This window comes from Syzygium oleosum, unplaced genomic scaffold (genome assembly GCF_021117445.2).
Source record: "Syzygium oleosum isolate NSW1041296 unplaced genomic scaffold, Sole_v2.1 Sole_v2.07, whole genome shotgun sequence".
Lineage (NCBI taxonomy): Eukaryota > Viridiplantae > Streptophyta > Magnoliopsida > Myrtales > Myrtaceae > Syzygium > Syzygium oleosum.
In genome coordinates, this window is record NW_026607491.1 from 10,000,001 (window position 1) to 10,022,169 (window position 22,169).

At 41.5% G+C, this 22,169-nt stretch overlaps 2 protein-coding genes across 5 annotated transcripts in view; both read right to left on the reverse strand.

The window, feature by feature from the left end:
* LOC130134444 (omega-hydroxypalmitate O-feruloyl transferase-like) overlaps positions 1-2,244 on the reverse strand; it is a 4,396-nt gene extending 2,152 nt beyond the window's left edge. Inside the window, exons 1-2 of one of the 2 annotated variants that reach the window (XM_030620651.2) lie at positions 2,160-2,244; positions 703-1,162 (exon numbers count right to left, since the gene is read on the reverse strand). In XM_030620651.2, coding sequence (XP_030476511.2) covers positions 703-1,131 — 429 coding nt within the window. In that variant the 5' untranslated portion in view covers positions 1,132-1,162; positions 2,160-2,244. Of the gene's footprint in view, positions 1-702; positions 1,525-2,159 lie in introns of those variants that run through there. The other variant, XM_030620656.2, reaches the window with a different exon arrangement.
* An 8,163-nt stretch (positions 2,245-10,407) lies between these two features.
* Positions 10,408-13,680, reverse strand: LOC115693631 (omega-hydroxypalmitate O-feruloyl transferase-like). Of its 3 annotated transcripts, none has more exons than XM_056312938.1 (4): positions 13,411-13,680; positions 12,370-12,830; positions 11,498-11,824; positions 10,408-11,084 (listed from the first exon to the last, which is right to left on the reverse strand). In XM_056312938.1, exons 1-4 carry the CDS (start codon positions 13,496-13,498, stop codon positions 10,545-10,547), a joined length of 1,416 nt encoding a protein of 471 aa, XP_056168913.1. In that variant the 5' UTR covers positions 13,499-13,680; the 3' UTR covers positions 10,408-10,544. The 3 variants fall into 3 exon arrangements, with proteins under 3 accessions (XP_056168913.1, XP_030476513.1, XP_056168912.1); XM_030620653.2 differs by having other exon boundaries at positions 12,370-12,855; positions 13,411-13,552; XM_056312937.1 differs by lacking the exon at positions 13,411-13,680 and having other exon boundaries at positions 12,370-13,400.
* Positions 13,681-22,169: the final 8,489 nt, after the last annotated feature.

The window sequence follows — 22,169 nt, forward strand, 5'->3', positions numbered from 1 at the left end:
AGTTACCCTCTCCATCTTTTTTTATGGGTAAGCTACTATCTGCATGGATACTTTATAAGTGGGTATTAATTATTGAAAGTTTATCATAATATTAAGAAAGTTACTTTTTAATTTAAAGCTTTGAGAAAGTTATTACCGAAGAAGTTGCTAATTCTTCATTACTTTTAGACACATGGAGAGGCTCTTCGAAGTTTTTTTTTTTGTCATTGAGAGAGATACTAATTAACCGGAGAAATAACTTAACATACTAGAAATGATGATATTTACTTTTTCAAAATTTAAATTTACTAATTACACTCGAAAGAATTGCTTATTAATGAAAAATTACTAATAACACTTTGATAGTTGTTCCTTTGCCAAAATAAATCAAGTTCTCCATCAATTAAATGGTGACAAAATTAGTTACCTTTATGCGGATAATTATCATACCAGATGAAAAGTTACTAAATGCATCCAAGGAATTACCTATTGCAAAAGCAACTTGAAAGTTCCTATTTATTATAAATAGAAAGTTACTCATTGCTATTGAGTTTTTCCGATATGAAAAGTTACTAATCCTATGTGAATTAAGTCTACCAAAACAAATTCGCTCTCATGTTTCATTGAAAAAACCAAGTAAAAAGCATTAAAAGAAAACTAAATCGGAAAAACCAAATAGAAAACACTCTCAAGCATAAACAAAATAAAAAGATTGTTCCTTACCTGTGCAGTTAGAAGGGGGGCAACTTCAAGTATATGTTCCGTAGGATCTCTGTAAACAAGCTTACCTAAAACATCAGAATCGAAAATTCTCGTATCACCCAGACTTTCGATGTCACAATCAGCCATTGCCTCCACAAATGGGACCCCTAACTTCTTTTGGCAATCGACAACCAACTTCCCTCGAGAGTTTTTAGCTAACCTCCCTGCAACTGGATAGTAATGAACCAGAACTCTGGCCAGAGCTTGCTTAATCACGTCTACAACATTTGCATCGCTCCTGTCGAAACAATAAACGGTTGGCACAATTGCGGGAGCCATTTGATCGAGGCTACTTAAGAACATGGATCCCTTGGGCGTTTCGTATTCTGGTAGGACCGCGATGGGGCTAGATCTTTCTACGTTTAGGATGTTCTTTGCGGGTGCCTCCATTGGAGAAGTCTGGAAATTTATATCCTGCTCTCTTTGTAACAAAAAAAAAAAAACAAGAATGTGCTGAGAAGTGCAAACAAAGTTGATACATGGAGAGAGACCACATGTAAATAAAACTGCTATACGTCTTTGCATATACACACAAAATTTCAAAGTGGAAATTAATAACTTCATCTTCACTTGTAACTTGGAATGATATCTAATCACACGAAAGAAAAACCATGAGGAGTTGAGGAATAGGAAATATATGTGTAAGAATATATCCACAAGCGAGATGAAGCTCAAAATGCCGTATTGAGATTGAAACTTCACTCCGGTTCCATGATAGAAAAACCAATTCAAAAGTTTAAATTGTTGGGCGAAGTATAAACTTGCGCTTGACAATACTTAGGGCTTACTCCTACACAATATGCGTTGTTAAACACACATGTTACAACACATCGGCCATACATGCCGGTCACATCCTACTTACACAGCACAAAGATAGGTCATACATGAGCTTTGGGATGGAAAATTATTATTTCAGTCCTAAACCTATTCTATGTATTTCAATCCAGTCCTAAACCCTTTCAATTGTTCAATTTTAGTCTTAAACTTTTTAGGAGAAGTTCAATGTAATCCTCCAAGCGAAAACTTGCCTAAAATTGCTAATGTGGCTATGCAGTCATCACTGGCCATCACATGTAGTACGCTGACAATCTGATGTGGACAACTTCACTCAAAACGACGCAAGTTAACTAAATTTTCCTTTTTTTTCTTTTTCTTTCCACGTGGCATGTTAGCGACGACTGGAACGCCACATCAGTAATTTCAAGCGAGTCTTCGCTTGGAGGACTACATGGAAATTTTCCTCAAAAGTTTAGGACTATATTGGAACAATTAAAATATTTAGGATCGAATTGCAATCTATACAATAGGGTTATGACTGAAATACTAATTTTTCCATAGTTTTGGTGATGGTAAAGGTTTTTTCTCCTTGGCCAAATGCGACGCACACACTACTCAAACTCATACGAAAACCCACATACCTCTTAGAACCGGTGATACTAGAGATGAAACACCTGGATTTGGCTTCTCTTCGCAGGTCCAGATTTTTTGGTTGTGGCTTCTCGAGTTCCGGCATTAAGCATGAAATAGTTTCATCGCAGATTCCTTTTTGAGTAATTTATTTGTTTAGTTATTTGGAAGGAATGTGCGCCAACAATAATACTTTAATCGATACTTTTTTGTTTGGTCTAACGTGCGCACCAGGCATTAGTCCCTAAAAAAATTAGATAAAAGTTGACTATAATATAAAGAAATTGTAGCCTAGCAAAGGGTTGGTATAACTTTGTATTAACGATTAAAAAAAACAGGGTTGGAGCTTCAAAGAAGAAAAGCAATCGGATGTCATTGATATGATCTCCAACTTGGGAGCATTTTTTTCAAACCCAACACCTCCACAATCTACTCCAGGCGGGTGGATTATCTTGACCTAGCTTCACGTTGCCGTTTCGCCAATCGTGTTAGTGGATTCGTAGTGTCATGCACCCCCTAGCATTCATTATTACGCGTAAAATGATTGCAACTCTAAAAGTGTAGTCGACCAAACTGATCAGGATTGGAAAAATGGCAATCTGAAAAGTGTTGTCGACCGAACCAATCAGGATTACACCTTCATAATGTCAAAAGCCCGTGCATAATTGGAAAAAAGAAAAGCAATTCGAAGAGTGTAAGAATAAGTTTAAAACGAATTGGAAAATTTGTCTTTACTCAGAAGCTGTTGAGCCCCTAAAATAATCCCGCGAGTTCGAGTGATTACCAAATCGTTAGGAGAGTCGGAGCAAAACGGGTGGTCGATGGGGTGATAGATTGTCTAACAAAGAGATGGACCGACTGACTACAAGTTCGACAGAGGATAATGCGACAGTGATTGAGTGACAAGGTCATGATAGTTTCGTTTATGACTTACGGAAATAATTGAAAAATCAGCATAAAATTACGCGTCAAGTGGAGTATCCATGAGTAGATTTTTTGCTTTTTGATATCTTATTTCAATAATGTGAGCAATGACCTTATCGTTGAGGCATTGGATATTTTTTTCAGAGAGCAGACTCTTCAATGTCTGATAGACATCCATAGATGAAAGAAAGAGTATAATATGGTGTAAAAGGTCATTTGTGTGGAAAGTTTTGTTAAAAGCTTGGGAGCGAGTTAAGAGATGGTAATGTCGAATGGGATGGCGGATTCACGTCTTAATTTTAGGCTCTGTCTGTTTTGCGAAAAATAAATAATCTGGAAAATGATTTTGTAAAATATTTTTCATTTATTTATTTTGTAAGAGATACAAACGATCATTTTTAAGAAAATATTTTATAAATTATTCATCTTCCATGAAATAAATACACCCTTAGGAGAAGTCAAACCTAGTATATGGGGCAAAGACCCATCATAGTGGTCGCTAGCAATCGAGCACCCTAGTTACCACATAGGACATGCGATTCAGGATACCACTTATATATGGACCCTCCCGGGTGTCTATGATATGCAATTGGCTCCGTGGTGCAATTGATACGGCGTCGAGGTTAGCATTTAATTCGAATGTGCTGACATGATTTACAACAAATTCTTCTTACTACGTCAGGAAGCTGACTTAACTAAGATTGAGATTTGGCTTCACCCAAAACCTTTTCTATTTCACTCTTTAATAGCTGAGAGAGACTTTGTGGACTAAAATTGCGATTGAATGGCCTTTCAATCTAGAAAAAATGACTCAAATGATCCCTAAACTTTGGCTCAATGTGCAATATAGTATCTGAACTTTCAATTTGTATAATGTGGTCCCTAAACTTTAGCCCAATGTGCAGTGGGGTAAACTTTTTAATTTGTTCAATGTAGTCCCTCAACTTTTGATGCATGTTCAATTTTATGAAAATGTTCAATATTGTCCTTTTGTTAATTTAAGTTTAGGGACAATATTTGTCACGCCCCGCACTCCTCGGCGCGCAACATCCCTCGTAAAGGTCAATTCGTGTGCGACGTCCCAGGACGCGTCGCCGACCCAACACCCAACACAGAGATATAAAGCACATGCGGAAGTAATTAAAATCACCCGTACAATAAAATACACATAATCCAGGATAGCCATACAACAACCAGCACGGATAAATATACACTTGTTTTGACATCGGGAAACATATACAATATTCATAAACAGCCCACACTCAAAAATCAAAAGCGGGGTACGTGGCTCGGCGATCAACCACTATATCTAGCCGGGGCTCCTCCCAAAACGTTTCAATACACCTGCCATCCTCAGGGCTGGGGGTCTGAAAAATTGGGTTTCAACAACAGTGAGAATAAATCTCAGCGAGTAATTCCCTAAACCTAAATTAGGCTAAAGTGCACCTCCTGACGAGTACTAAATCAACACTCCAAGCAAATCATAATTGACTTAGGCCCTCGGGCCCAAATCCAACACTCACATTGCCCTGCAGGTTAGGCACTTACAATTCAAGCATAAAACATAGGATCCAGTCGCAGCACATGTACACATCATTTGGTCACAACGCATGTCATGCTTATGCTCGTGCTCATACGCGTGCTCACGCCTCATCAATGCATTTTCGCACGCTTGCACTCTAGCATACTTGCCATTTATCAATTTCTCCTCCGACCCGCGTTAAACGCATCAGGTCCGACCCGCGTAAAACGCATCAGGTCTATCACTATCCAACACTTCCTGGCCCGCGTAAACGCATCAGGCCCAGTGTCTCTAGCCCGCGTAAACGCATCAGGCGCAACACCGATCTCCATATACGGACCGAACCCGCGTAAACGCATCAGGTTGGCCGTCTTCCGGCAATCCGGGCATCGTCCCGCGTTAAACGCCTCAGGACGGGTTCACTACCCCGCGTAAAACGCATCAGGGTTTATTATGATCACACTTTCACAAGCACCAATTTTCATCTGAACCCCGCGTTAAACGCATCAGGGCATTTTAAGTGATCACAATGCACATGTCACTCGAGCACACTTGTAAATGCACATGCCGTGCCAATGCTCGTGATGCAAACTCATGGCTATAACGTTCACATATGGGCATTCACTTGCACCGCACCACTTACTCAAATCACGATGCAATCATGCGCATTTGCAACACGCATATTCAATTTCATAAATCAACATGCCCAATCAGACAATCAATTCAAATCAGCCATGACATCAACTTGACACACAATCCATGCACAATCCACACAACCGGGATAACAAGAATCCTCGCATTCGAGGCCCGCCGAGCTATTCCATTCTTAGTCCCGCTAAACAAGCAACATGGCATCCTAAAATCAATCACAACAAGGCTCATTTAGCCAGTCAATTGATCAATGCGATCATTCCCGGTAATTGCACAATTAAACTTCAAATTGATCACGCCCCGCCTAAATCAAATCCTGTCGTGACCAGCCACTATACCGCAATGTCTAGGCCAATAAATATCTTCAAAATGTCCCATTAAACTCCCCAAACCATTATTCTAATCAGCCACCACAAAGATCAAATGAGGCGCGCACTAAAATCCATATTTAAAGTCCGAACTTACTCCAAACTTGGACCGCTCCGTACCAATCTGTCCAGCCATCTCACGGCACCTCGCGGGTCACTAAATCTCAACTAAATTGTCGCACTAAGCCCGTAAAATAGCCACCAAGACAGCCACCATTCGGTCTCCCGATTTCACCCGCTAAATCCACAATTCCGTCCAAATCACGGCACCTATGCCTCGCCACATCACAGCACACTATAGTCCACTAAACCTCAATTAAATCATCATTCTCGGTCACCAAACGGGCCACAAAAATCAGCCCCTAGCGGCCTCTACTCGGTCCTGAATTTGCACCCGCCAAATTCACATTTTCGCCCAAATTAAGGCGCCTATGTCCAGCCGACTCACAGCACAATACGGGCCTCTAAATCTCAATTAAATCATCACACTAAGCCTCGAAACCAGCCTCTAACAATTTCCACAATTTAACCCCTATAATACCCTAATTAACCCCTAAAACCCATTTAGAAATGCAAATTATCCTAATTAGGGTTTAGGGTCAAACTCACCGGGTGTCCTAAGCTTCAAACCGAGCTGAACACGTGGTAATGGCGGCTGGACAGCGGCGGTCCCTCGCCGGAACAGTAACGGCGGCGGCGGCTCCGGCGAACGCAGCGCGAGCGACGGCGACGGTCTAAGCTAATCCACGGCCTAGAGAGGGAGAGAGAGGGGCACGGTCAGAGATAGAGAGAGAAATGGAACGGCTGGACGGCCGGGCGAGGCGACGGATCCGCGCCGGAATAGTGACGGCGGCGGCGGAGCTCCTCCGGCGAAGGGCCTTCCACGGCCAAAACAAAGAGGAAGAGAGGGGGAAGGGGGCTCACGGGTTGGAAGGGAGAGGGGGCTGACCGGCTGAGGTGAGAGGAACGGCGGCTCACGGCGGCGGCACCAGAGACGGCGACGGCGCTCCGGCGAAGACGCACGGCGCTGAGAAAGGGGGGGGGGGACGAATCGGTGGTGACGGGGCAGCAAGGCGACGGCCGGGACGATGGCGGCGACGTCTAGGTGTCAGGGCGGTTCTGGGGGGCTGGCCGGACGACTAAACGACGGCTGGGACTCGCCGGATGCGGCGGCGAGCCGAGCTCGCGCGCTCGGGAGAGGAGGAAGGCAGCGTCGGGCGGAGCTGCCGTGCGGCGCGGCGGCGCGACGACGGTGCGAGGAGGACGGCGGCGTCGGTGGTTGCTTGGGCGGCGTCAGGCGGAGCTGGATAGGTGATCGAGCAGCAGCCGGCGAGCAGAGCAGGAACGAAGCAGAACCAGGCGAGTTCGGGGAAGGAAGAAGGAAGAAGAAGAAGAGAAAGAAAGAAGAAAAGAAAAAGAAAGAAGGAAAAGAAACGAAGAGAGAGAGAGAGCAGGTGGGAGTGGGTGAGCTGAGGGGACGTGGGCAGGGGGAGACGTGCGCGGAGAGGACATGCGCGGCAGAGGAGAGAGAGAGAGAGAGAGAGAGAGAGAGAGAGAATAAAAGAAAATATTTGAACATTCAAATATTAATCGCGATCCGATGGCCCAAATTAAAAACCGAAAGTGGTCTACGGGTCCAAAATAAGTCTCGCACATAAAAAGGGACAAAGGCCAAATTAATTAGACCAAATCATAACGAGGGAGGTCTACTAGTCCAAATTCGCACGTGGTCAAAAACTCCCATTTTTCCATCATTCCTGACAATCTCAACGCTGGTCACAACAATATCGACACCGTCCAATTTATTTTATCCCGAAACTCCCGGAAATCGACTGCCAAGTTCGGAATCCAAATAACGGCCAAATTTGATCGAGTGCGATTCTAGCGAAATCTCTAATTTAAAATGATAACCGGGAGTGATCAGTTCCCAGGCGAGATTTTACTATAAGCACACTGACAAATTACGCGTTTTATAAATCCCAAAAATGGGCCGAAATTCGGGATGTCACAATATTGAACAATTTCATATAGTTCAGGGACTAGTTTGAACATGTATCAAAAGTTCAGGGATTACATTACACATTGGGCTAAAGTTCGAGGAACACATTGAACAAATTAAAAGTTCACGGTCCATATTAGATATTTGGCCAAAGTTCAATGACCATTTTTGTCAGGCAAAAGGACACTATAAGTGCCATAAGTTGTGTACGGAGATCACTTTGGTGCCATAACTTTTTTTCGGATCACTTTGGTGCCAAGTCGGAGGAAAAGAGATCACTTTAGTGACTCCGGCCAAAATTCCGGCAAAAAAATAGCCACGTCAGATTTCCGGCGAGCCATGTCAGCATCAGAAATTAATAAAAAAAGAGCCACGTCAGATTTTCCGGTGGCCATGTCAGCATTGGCACTAAAGTGATCGTTTTTCAAAAAAGTTGACACCAAAATGATCCGAAAAAAAGTTATGGCACCAAAGTGATCTCCGTACACAACTTATGGTACTTATAGTGTCTTTTTGCCATTTTTGTCATTATCCCTTCAATCTACAACAATTTGACCTGTAGCAGTTGCCTCATTGCCTGATTGCAGATGAACGTTAACCTAAATTAGAACGCACAAAATTGTAGTTGGTTCCATTAATTTTTCTTTGTAATAGAAAAGGAAATTGAACCATTACACAAGTGAAATCACGTTTGATCAAATTGATCTTGAACAATGATAAGGACAACAAATGAAAAACAAAAACATATTGAAATTCACACTGATCATCCCATTCACCATAATCAATTATAAGAGGAAGTAATAAGGTGCACTAAGACTGATTTATAAAATCGGTGATGAATATCAAAATCGGCCAACTTACGTCAGTGTTTTGTTGGAGGAAGAATTCAAGAATGAGTTAGTCGATTTGCTAAAAAAACATAGGGATTGTCTTGCATGGAATTCTCATGAGATGTCAGGTCTAGAGAGAGATGTGGTAGAGCATACGTTGCAGAATAAAAAGGGATCGGCCTTGAAGGCGATTTGCTTCAGAGGTAGTTATGAAAGTAAAAGAAGAAATCGAACGACTAATTAAAGCAGGATTCTTAAGGATAGCTTCATATGTTAAATGGCTGTCAACATTGTCCCAGTTAAAAAGAAAAATGGGAAGATGAGTATGAATTGACTTTAAATAACTCTATGGGGTAACACCAAAGGATGATTATACAATGCCGATTGTTGATATGTTAATCGACTTAGCCTTGAGAAATGAAGCTCTATTGCTTGTGTATGGGCATGCAGGTGCAACCAGATATTTAGAGCTGAAGAGGACGTGTCTAAAACAGCATTCAGGCGTCCATGAGTTATTGTACATTTGAAATGGCGATAATGCTGTTCGGATTAAAAACTGTTGGAGCAACTTATGAAATGGCGATGAATTTTATGTTCCATGAAATGATGGGCGACTTTATGGAGGTGGATATTGATGATGTGGTTGTCAATTTGGAAAAATAATTTTTTTACGTTGTTTCATTGTCAATTTATCTGGTAAAATAGAAGTGTTTTCTTCTATACTTAGATTAAAACTTTAAAAAGAATTTGCTTGGGGAGAAAAATAACAACTTGCCTTTGATAAGACAAACCAATATTTGACTAATCCTTTTGTTTTTTTTTTATATATACATTACCAAAATGTGCATAATTATATTGGAGAAATATGCATAATATATGAAAATATATGGATTGAAATTTTTGTAACAAAAGTATGTATAAAAATTAATAGTACATAATCAAATTAAAGCGTCATGCATAAGAATATATGAAAATATATCGACCGGAAACTTATTACAAAAATATGCCTATAATTAGAGATGTGGGATTAGAGGTAAACTATGCATAAGAATTAGAGTTCTAGAATTAGAGGCTTGCCAAAGGGATCATAAAAAATAAGTTACTGGATAAAGCTCGCATGTGAGCGTGTCACTTGAGTAAACCATGCTAAGCTTTACGCAGTTTTATATATGCTATGCGGATTTAGAGATTTGATGGAGTTAGAGTTTGCTAGAGTGACCATCAAGAACAAATCAGCGGATAAAGCTCGCATGTAACCGTGCCATGTGACTTAACCTTGTGATATGTTTATCCACACACACTATTGCATACTTGCTTTTTGCAGTGGGTATGTTTTTTTTTCCCCTTATATCTTAACTTTCATAAATGCTTAATAATTTTTTTTACGCAGATATTTCTCCTCATTCATTTGATATATTTTCATATTAACATGATGAGGAGAAAAATTTATTACATTTTGTTCAAATCGCGCAAGAGACAAAAGGTTGAGCCCATAGGAAGATAATGCCTCTTTAATAAACTAAAAGCATGTAATATTCTTTATTTCCCTTTTTTAATTAGAAGGTAATTTTTGTTTGCCAAATTGACAAAACTATCTGCACATCTCATCTATAAATAGAGTTGGTAAATATGTCTTAATTATATGTATTTTATTAAAAAAATTTATTTCAAGGGATAAGTATACTAAAAGTCCTAAAACTTGTCATGAAAATGCAATTGAGTCATAATACTTATAAAAAGTGCAATTGAGTTTTAAAAAAAAAAAGATAGGAAAGAGAAGTGTCTAAGCCAACGTCCAACTATGATCGGCACCATGAAGGGGTGAATATCACCTTCAAAAAGTAGTAATGAAAGGAATTTGAAGCTTCGCGACAAGCAGAAAAGATAATGTTTTATTAAATCGGTCTTGGATAATGAAAATTGAAAACATGAGAAGACACAAGATATATTCAGAAATCCAACAGATTATCCTAAGTATTCAAGACTAAACTCTTAAAAATTATTTATTAAGTGATACAATGGAGTCCATTCAGACGTTGAATATGGCGATCCACTAGTTGGTAACATTTCGTAAAGTGATTTTGAATGCCAGTCTTAGTATACTAAGCATCATTTAAATCACAAACAAGCTTATCGAAGGTATCCATGGCTGAAAGTGGCAAACCCAACGCCATCGCAATGCCCTTCTCTCTCCCTTTTGCCATAAACAAGCAGGTTAAGCTCGATACGTCCCCGGTCCCGAACCGCGGCTCTCCCCACCCAAAATCCGTGCTGCCATGCTCGAGCCTCGTCCATGAATTTATGACAAGTGTGCCCATAGGGAATCCCTCAAATCGATACGTGTCCAAAAAGTCAATCTTGGATTGTATGAAGTCGTCAGTCACACTCTCGATCGCCTTCTTTATTCTTCCCGCAGAAGCAGAGATTGGCTCCTCAATCAAATCTCCCATGGTGCAGAGACAGCAAGGCATAGCCACAGCGTTCCCAAAGAATCCGTTGGGCAATGGTGTCCTTAGCCTAGATCTGAAGTCAACCGGAAAAAGAAGCTTTGTTTGTTGGTGAAGTTTCATCTTGAGGGCCATGCTTCGAGCCCGCCACACAAAGGCTGCAAGTGCTACGAAGCTGCTGCATCTGCTCGTTACCTGTTGCACAAGATGAATAATTCCATTTTTGGTGATCAAATATTCACATAAGGCTTACTTGAGAGCTCTAAATGCAAGTCATATGCATATGTCTCAGTAGATTCATATATCTACAGCTAACATGACAGTTGAAGTCAAAATGTGGTCCATATCATATTTTCTGGGTCGCTGTATTCTATATATATTGAACAATCAAAACTAAATTTAGGGAAGAAAAGATCTGATTGACGTATACTTTTAGTTGCACTCATTATTTAAAAGTTTCAGTGCAATAAACTCGATTGAAACTTTATCTTGATATAGTGTTGGGTGTATTTGCAATTTTTTTTGGAACTAATTGTGAGTTGACATGTATATTATACAAAGATGTCTGTGAATTGCCGCCTATCCATTATCATAAGATAGAAATTTACCTGTTCATCTTTTGTTGCCATTCTTTTTAGGGTTGCCAGCTTCTCATCATCAAAGTGGAAGGATTTATATACCAATTGTTGTTCCTCATATAATGCCTTCATATTTGATACATCACTTATCTGAACAAAGTCGTCGTAAGGACCGGTGATTTGAGGAGGTTCCCTTGCATTTAGGATAGTTCTATCATGACAAGGGACGAGGGACAAAGGCTTGCCTCTTGCTATTTCAGCCCATGCGTTCATAAAATTCATTGCCGATATACCATCTATCAGGCAATGGTTAATTACAATCCCTAGAGTGAAACCTCCACATTTAAATCTGGTCACCTGTGATTTGTCTTCAGAGTTAATAGTATTTCAACATAAAAAAGCAGAACAAGTAGATATCTGGAAAATGTTATTGCATGGATTGGGTATATACACTTTATGTCCATATGAAGTCCTACATTTCATGGGAGCCACAGGATTCAATGGTGCAAAAGGATTCATGGTGGATGTACTTTATCCATGCCATATTATCTTGATTTTTTCCTTAAAAAAGCGAAAGATTTGCCGATAGTTAACACATTTTATTCAGCAGTATTGAATCACCTGACACATGGTGGATCGAAGAATCATTCCTTATTGGGACGTTAGCAAGACAAGTTACTAACCAATTAGGAAAAGTTACTAAGTTGTGTGTATAATTATCAGTTTATCTTGCATTTGAAAGTTTATCATTGAATTGAGAAAGTTACTTTTTAGTCTATGGCTTTGAAAAAGTTACCAATGAAGAAGTGGCTGTGTTTTCATGATATATAGACGCATAAATTAGAAAAGCACTTTCAAGCATCACCAGAAATAAACAACACAAAAAAAAAATTGTTCCTTACCTGTGCAGTTAGAAGGGGGGCAACTTCAAGTTTATCTTCCGTAGGCTCTTTATAAACAAGCTTACCTAAAACATCAGCATCGAGAATTCTCATATCACCCATATTTTTTATGTCACAATCAGCCATTGCCTCCACAAATGGGACTCCCAGCTTGTTTTGGCAATCAACAACCAACTTCCCTTGAGAGTTCTTAGCTAATCTCCCTGCAACTGGATAGTAATGAACCAGAACTTTGGCCAAAGCTTGCTTAATCACGTCTACCACATTTGCGTCGCTCCTGTCGAAACAATAAACGGACGACACGTATACGACAGCCACTTGATCGAGGCTACTTAAGAAAATGGAACCCTTGGGTGTTTCGAATTCTGGTTGGACCACAATGGGACTAGATCTTTTGATTATGAGGACGTTGTTCTTGGCGGTTGCCTCCATAGGAAAAGTCTGGAACTTTATATCCCGCTCTCTTTGTTGAGAAAAAAAAATGCACTGAGAAGTACAAACAAAGTTGTTACATAGAGACAGGACATATGTAAATAAAACCGATGTATGTCTTGCAACTAGGCACACAGATTCAACCATGATTTGAGGAATAGGAAAAATATGAGTAAGAACATATTCACAAGCCAGATTGAATTTCAAAATGGGGTACGGAGACTGAAACTTCAATCTGGTTCCATGATAGAAAAAAGCAATTCAAAAGTTTAAATTGTTTCGCGGAGTATGAACCCGTACTTGACAATCCATGTAGGGCATATTCCTACACAACATGCGTTGTCAAATATACATATTGCAATGCAAATCCTCACGCCTAGGCTGGATTTGGCCTAAGATTGAGCGCGGAATTATATAATAAGGGCAGCAAACAAGGACCAACTGTTCTAGAAGGCGTAATTTATTAAATATTCTAACAGGCCATACTTGCCGAACGAATCCTACTTACAGAGCACAAAGATAGATCATACACGAGCTTTGGTGATAGAAATGTTTTGCCTTTTCTTGGCCAAATGCAATGCAAATACGACTCAAACTCTGATGACATACCTCTAAGAACTGGAGATGCTAGAGACGAAACACTTGGATTTGGCTTCTCTTCGCAGATTGTGGCTTCTCGAGTTCTGGCATTTGGCATGAAATAGTTGCGTCGAAGATTGCTTTTGAGTAATTTATTTGCTTAATTTATTTGCAAGGAATGTGCAAATGGAGCACCAGTTTTTGGTCTAGGATTTTTTTATTCTTATTCAATACTGTTTGTTGGGTATAACATGTGCGCCTGGCATTTTAGTCCACCCAACCAAAAAAAGTAATTTGATAGGTATAGTTTACCAAAAGAGAGAATAGTAATTGCAGTCTAACAAAGGGTTGGTATAACTTTGTATCTATATAAAAAAAAAAAGCGGGTCGGAGCTTTAAATAAGAAAAGAAAGCGTATTTCATCAATTTGATATCCAACAATGAATATGGATGTACCATTAAGCAACCTCTCTTGAAGCCATCCATGGCTTGTGAATTTACATTTGGACCAACTCATGGCTGAAACTGGCAAAACCTTACACCACCACAATGCCCTTCCTGTCGTTCCCGTCAGCCAAAAACACAGAACCTACTCACAGCAGTTCACCGATGCCGAACTGCCTTGTCTGTCGCCATCCGAAGTCGGTCTAGTCATAATCCAGCCCTGTCGACAGACTTAGCATTAGCTTGCCCAGCGACAAATGCTCGAATTCATACACGTCCATGTAGTCGATACTCTAAGTTATCAGGAGTCTTAATAAACTTTCAAATAATGCAAATTAAGTTATAAAACTTGTCAAAATGGTGCCATCAAGTCCCTCTATTAGCTCGGTCTATTTTGAGTGATGGTACTTTAAACTCATCAATTACATTGAGAAGCCACTAATTAATGATAGTTAGGTAGAATGTTCCTCTTTCCATACATTCGTTACTAACCACATCCAGAATTCATACGTGGGAACATGGCATTAACTTGGAAAAAATAGTCCAAAAAATCATAAAATTATTGTATCTAGTTGTTAACTTTTCAATTTAGCCCATATAGTCCTAACACCTTTTGTCAATTCGCCAATGTTGTTCTTTTGGAGAATTTTAACTAGATATCACTGACGTGACCATAGGCAAAAAGATAAAAAGCAAATTTAAAGAATGCAATGATAAATTAAAAAATTGAATATTTGTCTTTATTCAGAAGCTATTGAGCCCTAAAAAAATCCACGAGTTGGTGTGTTCACCAAATTGTTAAAAGAGTCGGAGTAGAATGGTTGGTGGAGATGGGTGATCGACTGTCCGACAATGAGATGGATTAATTGATTACAAGTTTGACAGAGGATAATGCGATAGTGATTGAGTGACGAGGTCTTGACTAGACAGTATCGCCAAGATTTGTAGAAATAGATGAAAAATCAGATTAGTAATAATTGACGTTACTCATCATTTGAGCATTGACCTTATTGGTGAGGCGTTGATTATTTTGTGTGGAGTGCAGAATCCTCAATGTCGATCCACATCATTAGATGACTAAACAGAGTATAATTTTAGTAAGTGCGATGTTAGGTGACACGATCTTGTGAGCAAGCCGAGATGGTAACACCGAATGGGATAGCATATTCATATATTATGTAACATTCTGAATTTTCAATCCTTTTCCCGGGATTTCTGAAATGAATATTTTGGCCAATGCACTTATAGTGAGATCTCACCCGGAACCGCGCATTCTCGGGATGCTAACCTTAGGGGTAAGGCCATTAGGGGATTGAGTTCGCACGACCCAAGAACTTGACCTTGGTTCGACCTTCGACCATAAGGATTGACGAAGGAATGTTTTGGGCCAACAGAGAGCGATCTATTTGATTGATCGTGTCCGAAGGGAACTAGCAACAGACCCTCGCAATTACATGACAATCGAAGTCGCCTTGGTTTGAGCAAACGTAAACGTGATTTGACTCAGTGTCGGTCACGGGTCGAGAGCCCGTAATCCCAAAGAGCCACCCGTTAGCAAGAGATAAGCTAAAGTCGCGATTGATCGATTCTGGTCATTTCTTGGAATTCGGGCCCGGGAATCGAGAATTTTGAAAGTGACAATTTTTAGCGGCCGATGGCGTTTTTGGTGTGGCCAACCTTGGGGCTACCCATTTCTGTAAAAAAATGGATTTCGATTCGGGACAGGAAAAATGACCGTTTTGCCCCTGGGACCGCGAACGAATTTTGAGGACTGGATTAAGTCGGGGGACTGAGAATAACCCTGTGTGGCCGAAAATAAGAGGACAAGAATGCCCCTCTCCCTTTATGGTCAATTACTCTTTTGCCCTTGAATTATTGGATAAGGACAATCGTGGGCCGTCGGATTTGGAAAAGATCAATTCTTGGCCATTGGATCGGAGGGGTAGATAGGGGGTATTTTAGTAATTTCCGGTGGGGTTTTGAGATTAATTATTGGGGGTACCCTTTAAATATCATTTTCTCTCTCTCTCTCCAATAATTCAATTCTCTCCCTCTCTCTCTCTCTCTCCTCACCCCCTCCACCGATCGGCTCTCCCTCTCTCTCCCTCCCCGTGCGTGAAGCCACCTTGGCCGGCCACCAGCTCGCCGCCGCCTGGTCGCTGCCCTCCCGCCGGTCACCGCCGCCGCTCCTCCTCTTTCCCGGCCGTGCATCATCACCGTCCGCCTGTCTTTCTCTCTCTGTTTCGCTGTTCCGTTCGGCCCCGTCACCACCGAGCCACCCCTGGCCATCCTCCCCTGGTCCATACGACCAGATCGCCACCCCCAGCCGCCCGATCGCCGCCCGCCAGCCACCCGTCCACGGTGGTGCAGCCGCTCGCCTGCTTGGCCGCCGGCGCCGCCGCTGCTGCTGCTGCTGGGCCGTTCATTCCAACCTCTGTCCAACCAACTTGTCACGCCTTTTCGAGGTAAGTGACTTCCCCAAACGTTACTTAGGACCTCGGGTATTGTTAGATATGTTTAAGGCTTGGTTCGAGTAGTTTAGGTGGCTGTTTTGGGGCTGAGATGAGGGCTGGTTGCTTGGTTGTTGTGGGCTGATTTGAGGACTGAAAAAGGTGTGGTTTGGTAGGCTCGGATAGGGCTGAGGCGATGTGAAATAATCTTGGCTGAATTGTGTGATTGATTGGTAGTTATATGGCTTGAATGGGTTTGTTTGAATGATTGGGTGACTTGTGATTATTGGCTGATTTGGAAATGTGTTTTGGGCTGAATATGTGTGGCCGTGAGGTGTGGTGATGTGATCGCGCATTGAGGTCGCGTGCTAATTGTGTGTGGTTGTGTGGTGCGCTCGTGTGACGAAGATGTGCATTTGCGAAGTGTGTGTGGAGTGTGAGATTGTGTGTGTGTGGCTGTGTGTATGTGTGGCGTGAGATTGGGTGTGGACATGGTGTATGTGTGGTACGTGTGGAATGTGTGGAACGAAGGTACGGGAATGTAGGATTGGTTGGAACGTGTGGAATGTGTGGAACGAAGGTACGGGAATGTAGGATTGGTTGGAAAGGTTCCGTCCTGAGGTGTGTTCGTTTACGCGGGACGATGCCGTCCCTGACGAGGTGACGATGCCCGGCCCGACGGGGTGACGATGCCTGATGAGGTTAGAAGACTGTTAGCCTGATGCGTTTTACGCGGGCGCGGTAGAGAAGGAAAGTTGAGAATGTAGGATCCGTCCTGAGGCGTGTTCGTTTACGCGGGACGATGCCGTCCCTGACGAGGTGACGATGCCCGGCCCGACAGGGTGACGATGCCTGACGAGGTCAGAAGACCATTGACTTGATGCGTTTTACGCAGGCGCGGTGTGGTGGAAAAGTTGGGTATCAGCTGGACTTGGCTTGACGTGAGAGGATTGCGAAAATTGGCACATGGCGTGAGTTCGTGTGCTAGTGTGGTTGGTATCGCATATTGTGGTGCTCGATTATGAGGTAAAAACTACTAGGCATGGTATGGGACGTGCCCAAGCGGGTTCTGCCTTATAATCGAGGCACGCGCGCGACTGTGATGCATTACTATGGAATGTGGGTTGTATTATTATCTAACGTGCAGGGATGTGCATGATGGATTCCAGGTAGGATCGTATGTGTTTGTTAGCATGTTTGATCGTTGTGTGTTATGCGTGTTTCGTCTGGCGATACGTGAGAGGCTATGTGGGGTTTGGGGTTGTGCACTTATTGAGATTCGTCTCATAGTTGTATAACCACAATTTCAGACCACCAGCCTTAAACCCTGGAGGTCCGCCTCCCCGTTTTTGGAGTATGAAGAGCTGACCATGGTGCCCCAGTGGAGCTGCAGGCGATCTCCCGTATCGTGGTCCAAGTAATCTTCCGGGGGCTCGATCCAGAGGACGCTGAAGCAAAGTGAAGGAGGGCGACCATTAAGTTTCCCTTGGGTATTTTAGGGGTTGTATAGAATAGGTCTGACCAGTCACCTTTTTATAGTTAGGTCGACCTATAGTGAAGCTAGGTTAACCAAACCACCTGATCCTTTTGTTATGTCAGTGGTCTCGGATGCTAGTTTGCTAAATATGTTTGTAATACGATGTTTGTATACTTGGTGCAATGGTATTGTATAAAGATGATTGTTGATGTCCCTTGATTGTCCTTTTGATCTACCCCATCGTCATCTTTATAGTCAGGGGTTTTGTATTCCTTCCGCATGTGTCTCTGATGTTTGGGTTGGGTCGGCGATGTTCCTGGGACGTCGCAACTATTCGACCGGAGTGGGATGTCGCGAGCTCGATGGGGTTCCGGGCGTGACATATTAAATTTAGGATCCGTTTGTTTTACGGAAAATATTTTTTGGAAAAATATTTTTCTTATTTTCCGGCATTTGGTTCACTTAGAAAATTGAGTCAATGGAAAATGTTTTCCAAGTTAACGGAAAAGATTTTCCTACCAATGCTTAAATTACCGGAAAACGTTTTTCAAAATATAACTAGGTATCAACGCTTGGATCCGAAACTCTGCACTTAGGCACTAAAACCCTAACGTTAGTTCTCGGGTCTTGGCTTTCAGGACCAGGTCTTTGGCGGTCTGGCCCACGTCCGTCGAGGCTGAGCTTGGGACCATGATGCTCAGGCCTAGGCCCCAGACGCCCACACCTGGATCTATCAAGGCCGGGCACGAACCCCTAGTGCTAGTACCCGTTGCTCCGAAACCCAAATTCAGGTCCATAAAGGCCGTGCTTGGTCCCCGACACTCGAGCTCTAGTTTGAACCCGTAGGCCCAGTTCCACAAAGACCGTGTGCAAATCCTCGCCACTCAGGCTTGGGTCCTTGTTTAATGGAACATTTATTCTTATAAAAACATATGTTTTTCAAAAATTGAATTTTTAATTATTTTTTATTCTTAAAAAATCGAATTTTTTATATTCTTTTCTTTTTTCTTCTTTCTTTTTCTTTTTTTTTCTTTCTTTTCCTTCCTCATTCTTCCTCCTTCTTCCTCCGTCGGCCGCGTGCTGCAGAGACGGCCGGCCAAAATGCGGGCTTGCGAGCTTGAGGCTTGGCCGATCTAATCGAGCCCGAGCTCTACCAAGGCTGGTGAGCCAAAGCTCGACTGAGGTCAACGAGCTCGAGACTTGCCAAAGGAGCGATGGAGAGGAAGAAGTAAAAAAGAAAAAGAAAGAAAAAAATAAAAGTAATTTTAAAATTATAATAATAATTTTAAAAAAATTGAAATTTTTTAGTAATTTTCTCCTGGAATCAAATTAGATTCTCCACACCAAACAACGGAATACATTTTCTAATTGATTTTTAGGTTTCAGCCAAATACCGAAAAATAAAGTCATTTTCAAAATGACTTAATGAAAAATATTTTTCAGAAGTGGTATATTTTCCGCGAAACAAACGGACCCTTAGATGAAGTCAGACCTATTATGGGGCAAAGATCCTTCAGTGTGATTGCTAGCAATCGAGCACTCTAGTTAGTACGCGGGACATGCAATTTAGATTTCCACTATAACTATGGACCCTTCTGGTGGCCTAAGCGATTCCTCCGTGGTGCAATTGATATGGCGCTGAGGCGAGCATTTGATACGAATGTTCTAACATGATCCATAACAAATTCCTCTTACTACGTCAGGAAGTTCCCTTGACCGATATTGAGGTTTGGCTTCGGCCAGAACTTTGTGGACTAAAATTGATATTGAATGGCCTTTGAATCAACAACAGTAGATCAACCCATAAAAGGCATCTGTGTTTCTTTATGCTTTGTATCAGTTGCCTAATTGCCTGATTGCACATGAACGTTAGCCGTAGAAAGCACAAAAATATTGTTGGTTCCATAAATTTTTATTTGGAATAGAAAAGGAAATTGAATAAATTCATGTTTGATCAGTTAAGGACAAAAAATGAAAAAAAAAACATATTGAAATTCACACTAATCATCCCATTGAACATAATTAATTATAATATGAAGCAATAAGGTGCACAAAGACTGATTAGAAAGACGGTTACCAACATCGAAATTTGTGACATCCAAGAATTTGGCTCAACGTGCCCAGCCACGAGCCTGGCCGTGACCTTCGACTACGAGGACGCACATACGGCCATGGGTGATCGCGAGTAACCTCGCTTAAGTCAAATGCTTACTTCATCGCCCACATCCGGGCCTCAATCATGAGCTAAACGTTAATGATGGAATGATTCACCATCTTTTTTGGCAAGTGAAAAGTGGTGCAAATCTCGTACCGTCATGACCAAATCTTTAGGCCATAATTACCAAGATGACTCATAGAGCTGCTTGGCACCAGGAGAAATGTTCTTTCAAGATGGCCATCCATTTGTCCCACAATGATTATACTAAAGTCACACCTCACCACTTAGGCATGCCACACTCTCCTCTTAGCCTAACCAAGTGGGCCCACATTATTGGACCACCTCTTCCCTTCATTTAATGGCTAACTAATGATTACCACCCTAAGAACCTAGACACATCACATACTCACTTAGACTAGCCAAGTAAACCAAGCTTATTGGACCACTTGTGCCTAGGCCTAATTAGTATAGTCTAAGACTCATAATTACCAAACTTAAGCTCTTAAATGTTAAGACCACTTGGGAAACTATTGACCAAGTAAATAATGCCATTATGAGCCTAGATGAACACATCAGCAAGTTTGAGTGCCACATCTTGCCATTAGCTAGGAAATGTGTAAAAATCTTGTTGGATCACTTAGCATACATTAATGAGGGTCATCATTACAAGAATGGGTGTAAATAGGCCCTCCCCGTCCATTTTTCCACCACCACTCACCAACACATATCTCTCTCTCTTGGCCTCACACCGCTCGCCCTTTCCCCTCATCGCGGCCGTTCGCTTGCTTGCCCCTCTCACTGCCAACCGTAGAGTGTAAGTGGAATCCCTAAAACTAAGTTAGGTGGTCCGTTTGTCGTTCAAAGCTTGGTTGTCGTTGGGAAAATCACAAATGTGGTGATTGTTGGAAAAATCCATTATGTTGTTTTGAAGATGACAAAGACAATCAAAACCTACTAATGTGTGTATTGGTTGAGTAGTACTAGATGATATATGCACAAACCGAGATATAGATGTTTGTCATAAACAGCACCAAAACATTCTAATATGAGGAGTTCTCTGCTACTATCAAGATGCTCTGCCGATATCTAAAGTGAACAAGATATTGTGTAATTGAAGATGTCTACAAACTGGAAGGATCTTCAAATATGGTGAACATCTGAAAGGACCTTGATCGAGGGTGAACAAGCAGAGAAGAACGGGGATGTTCGTGATGGCTTGGAGGTACAAAGATTGGGTGAACAGTTGGATGGACCTGATGATGGTGTACAAGCCTAGAACGAGGATGTTTGGTAAAACTTGGAAGGACTATGAAGATGAACAGCTTGGCAGAGTCAAAATTGTCAATATGCTTGGAAGGACCAGAAAGATCAGCATCAATATCGGGTGAGAACAGTTACCTTATACAGATGAGGTGGAAGGTTGTGATGATCTTTAACGACTACGTGATATCCATGGTGTGATCCATTAGGGGAAGATCACAAGATATCTTTGTACGTTTTCAATAAACAGCACCAACGAACCTAAAGATTAGCTGATTGATGATGTTTGTATCAATGCTGAGACATCATGTCATTGGTGATATTTGAGTAACGATCATGTGAGGATATTTGAGATTATAACCATTGAATGGTGGAAATGCGCGACGAAAAGATTAGAAAGTCTATTGGGGAACAAGAGCAAGCGTTTGTCAGAAATGTCACAGCAGTCAACGTCGGAACAGTAGTTGCCGGACCTATTTTCGGATAGCCTATAAATGTTCAGGATAAAGGGCTATATGAGCAGCTCCATCTCTAGACAGCAGCACCAACGGATCTTTAACGGCTAGTTGATCTTCTCAAGCACCTCCAACGGAAAGATCACATATGTCTATTTAAGATAAGACCTTCTAGGCCAAAATGATAGAGAGCATAATCTAGAATCCAAATATTTGCTCTGAGCTGCTTTCCTTGTTGATATTGTTCTATTCTCTCGAAAGATCTTCATTGTGATAATCTTACTGTATAGTAATCATGTAAAAGATCAAGTGTACAAGAGTAAGCAAAGTAGCTGAGTCTTGATAGTGTAATCTATCATTTGTAAAGGATCAGCACTTGCCAATTGTAACTTGTTGAGCAGATTACTAGTCCAATCTAGCCCATATTGCGACTGTTAGTCTGGAGAGTAGATGTAGGCTTTGGGATAAAACCGAACCACTATATATCTGCTTGCAAATCTTTTATATCTTCAATATTAGCATTACCTGATCTTTATTATCACGAT

Bases quoted from the DNA above. Each gene is read 5' to 3' on its own strand.
- LOC115693631 (XM_056312937.1), bottom strand. From the start codon at position 12,948: ATGGTTGAATCTGTGTGCCTAGTTGCAAGACATACATCGGTTTTATTT. The intron at 11,825-12,369 runs GTAAGGAACAAT...GACAAATCACAG, and splicing joins CCCCCCTTCTAACTGCACAG to GTGACCAGATTTAAATGTGG. The intron at 11,085-11,497 runs GTAAATTTCTAT...CTTGTGCAACAG, and splicing joins TGGCAACAAAAGATGAACAG to GTAACGAGCAGATGCAGCAG.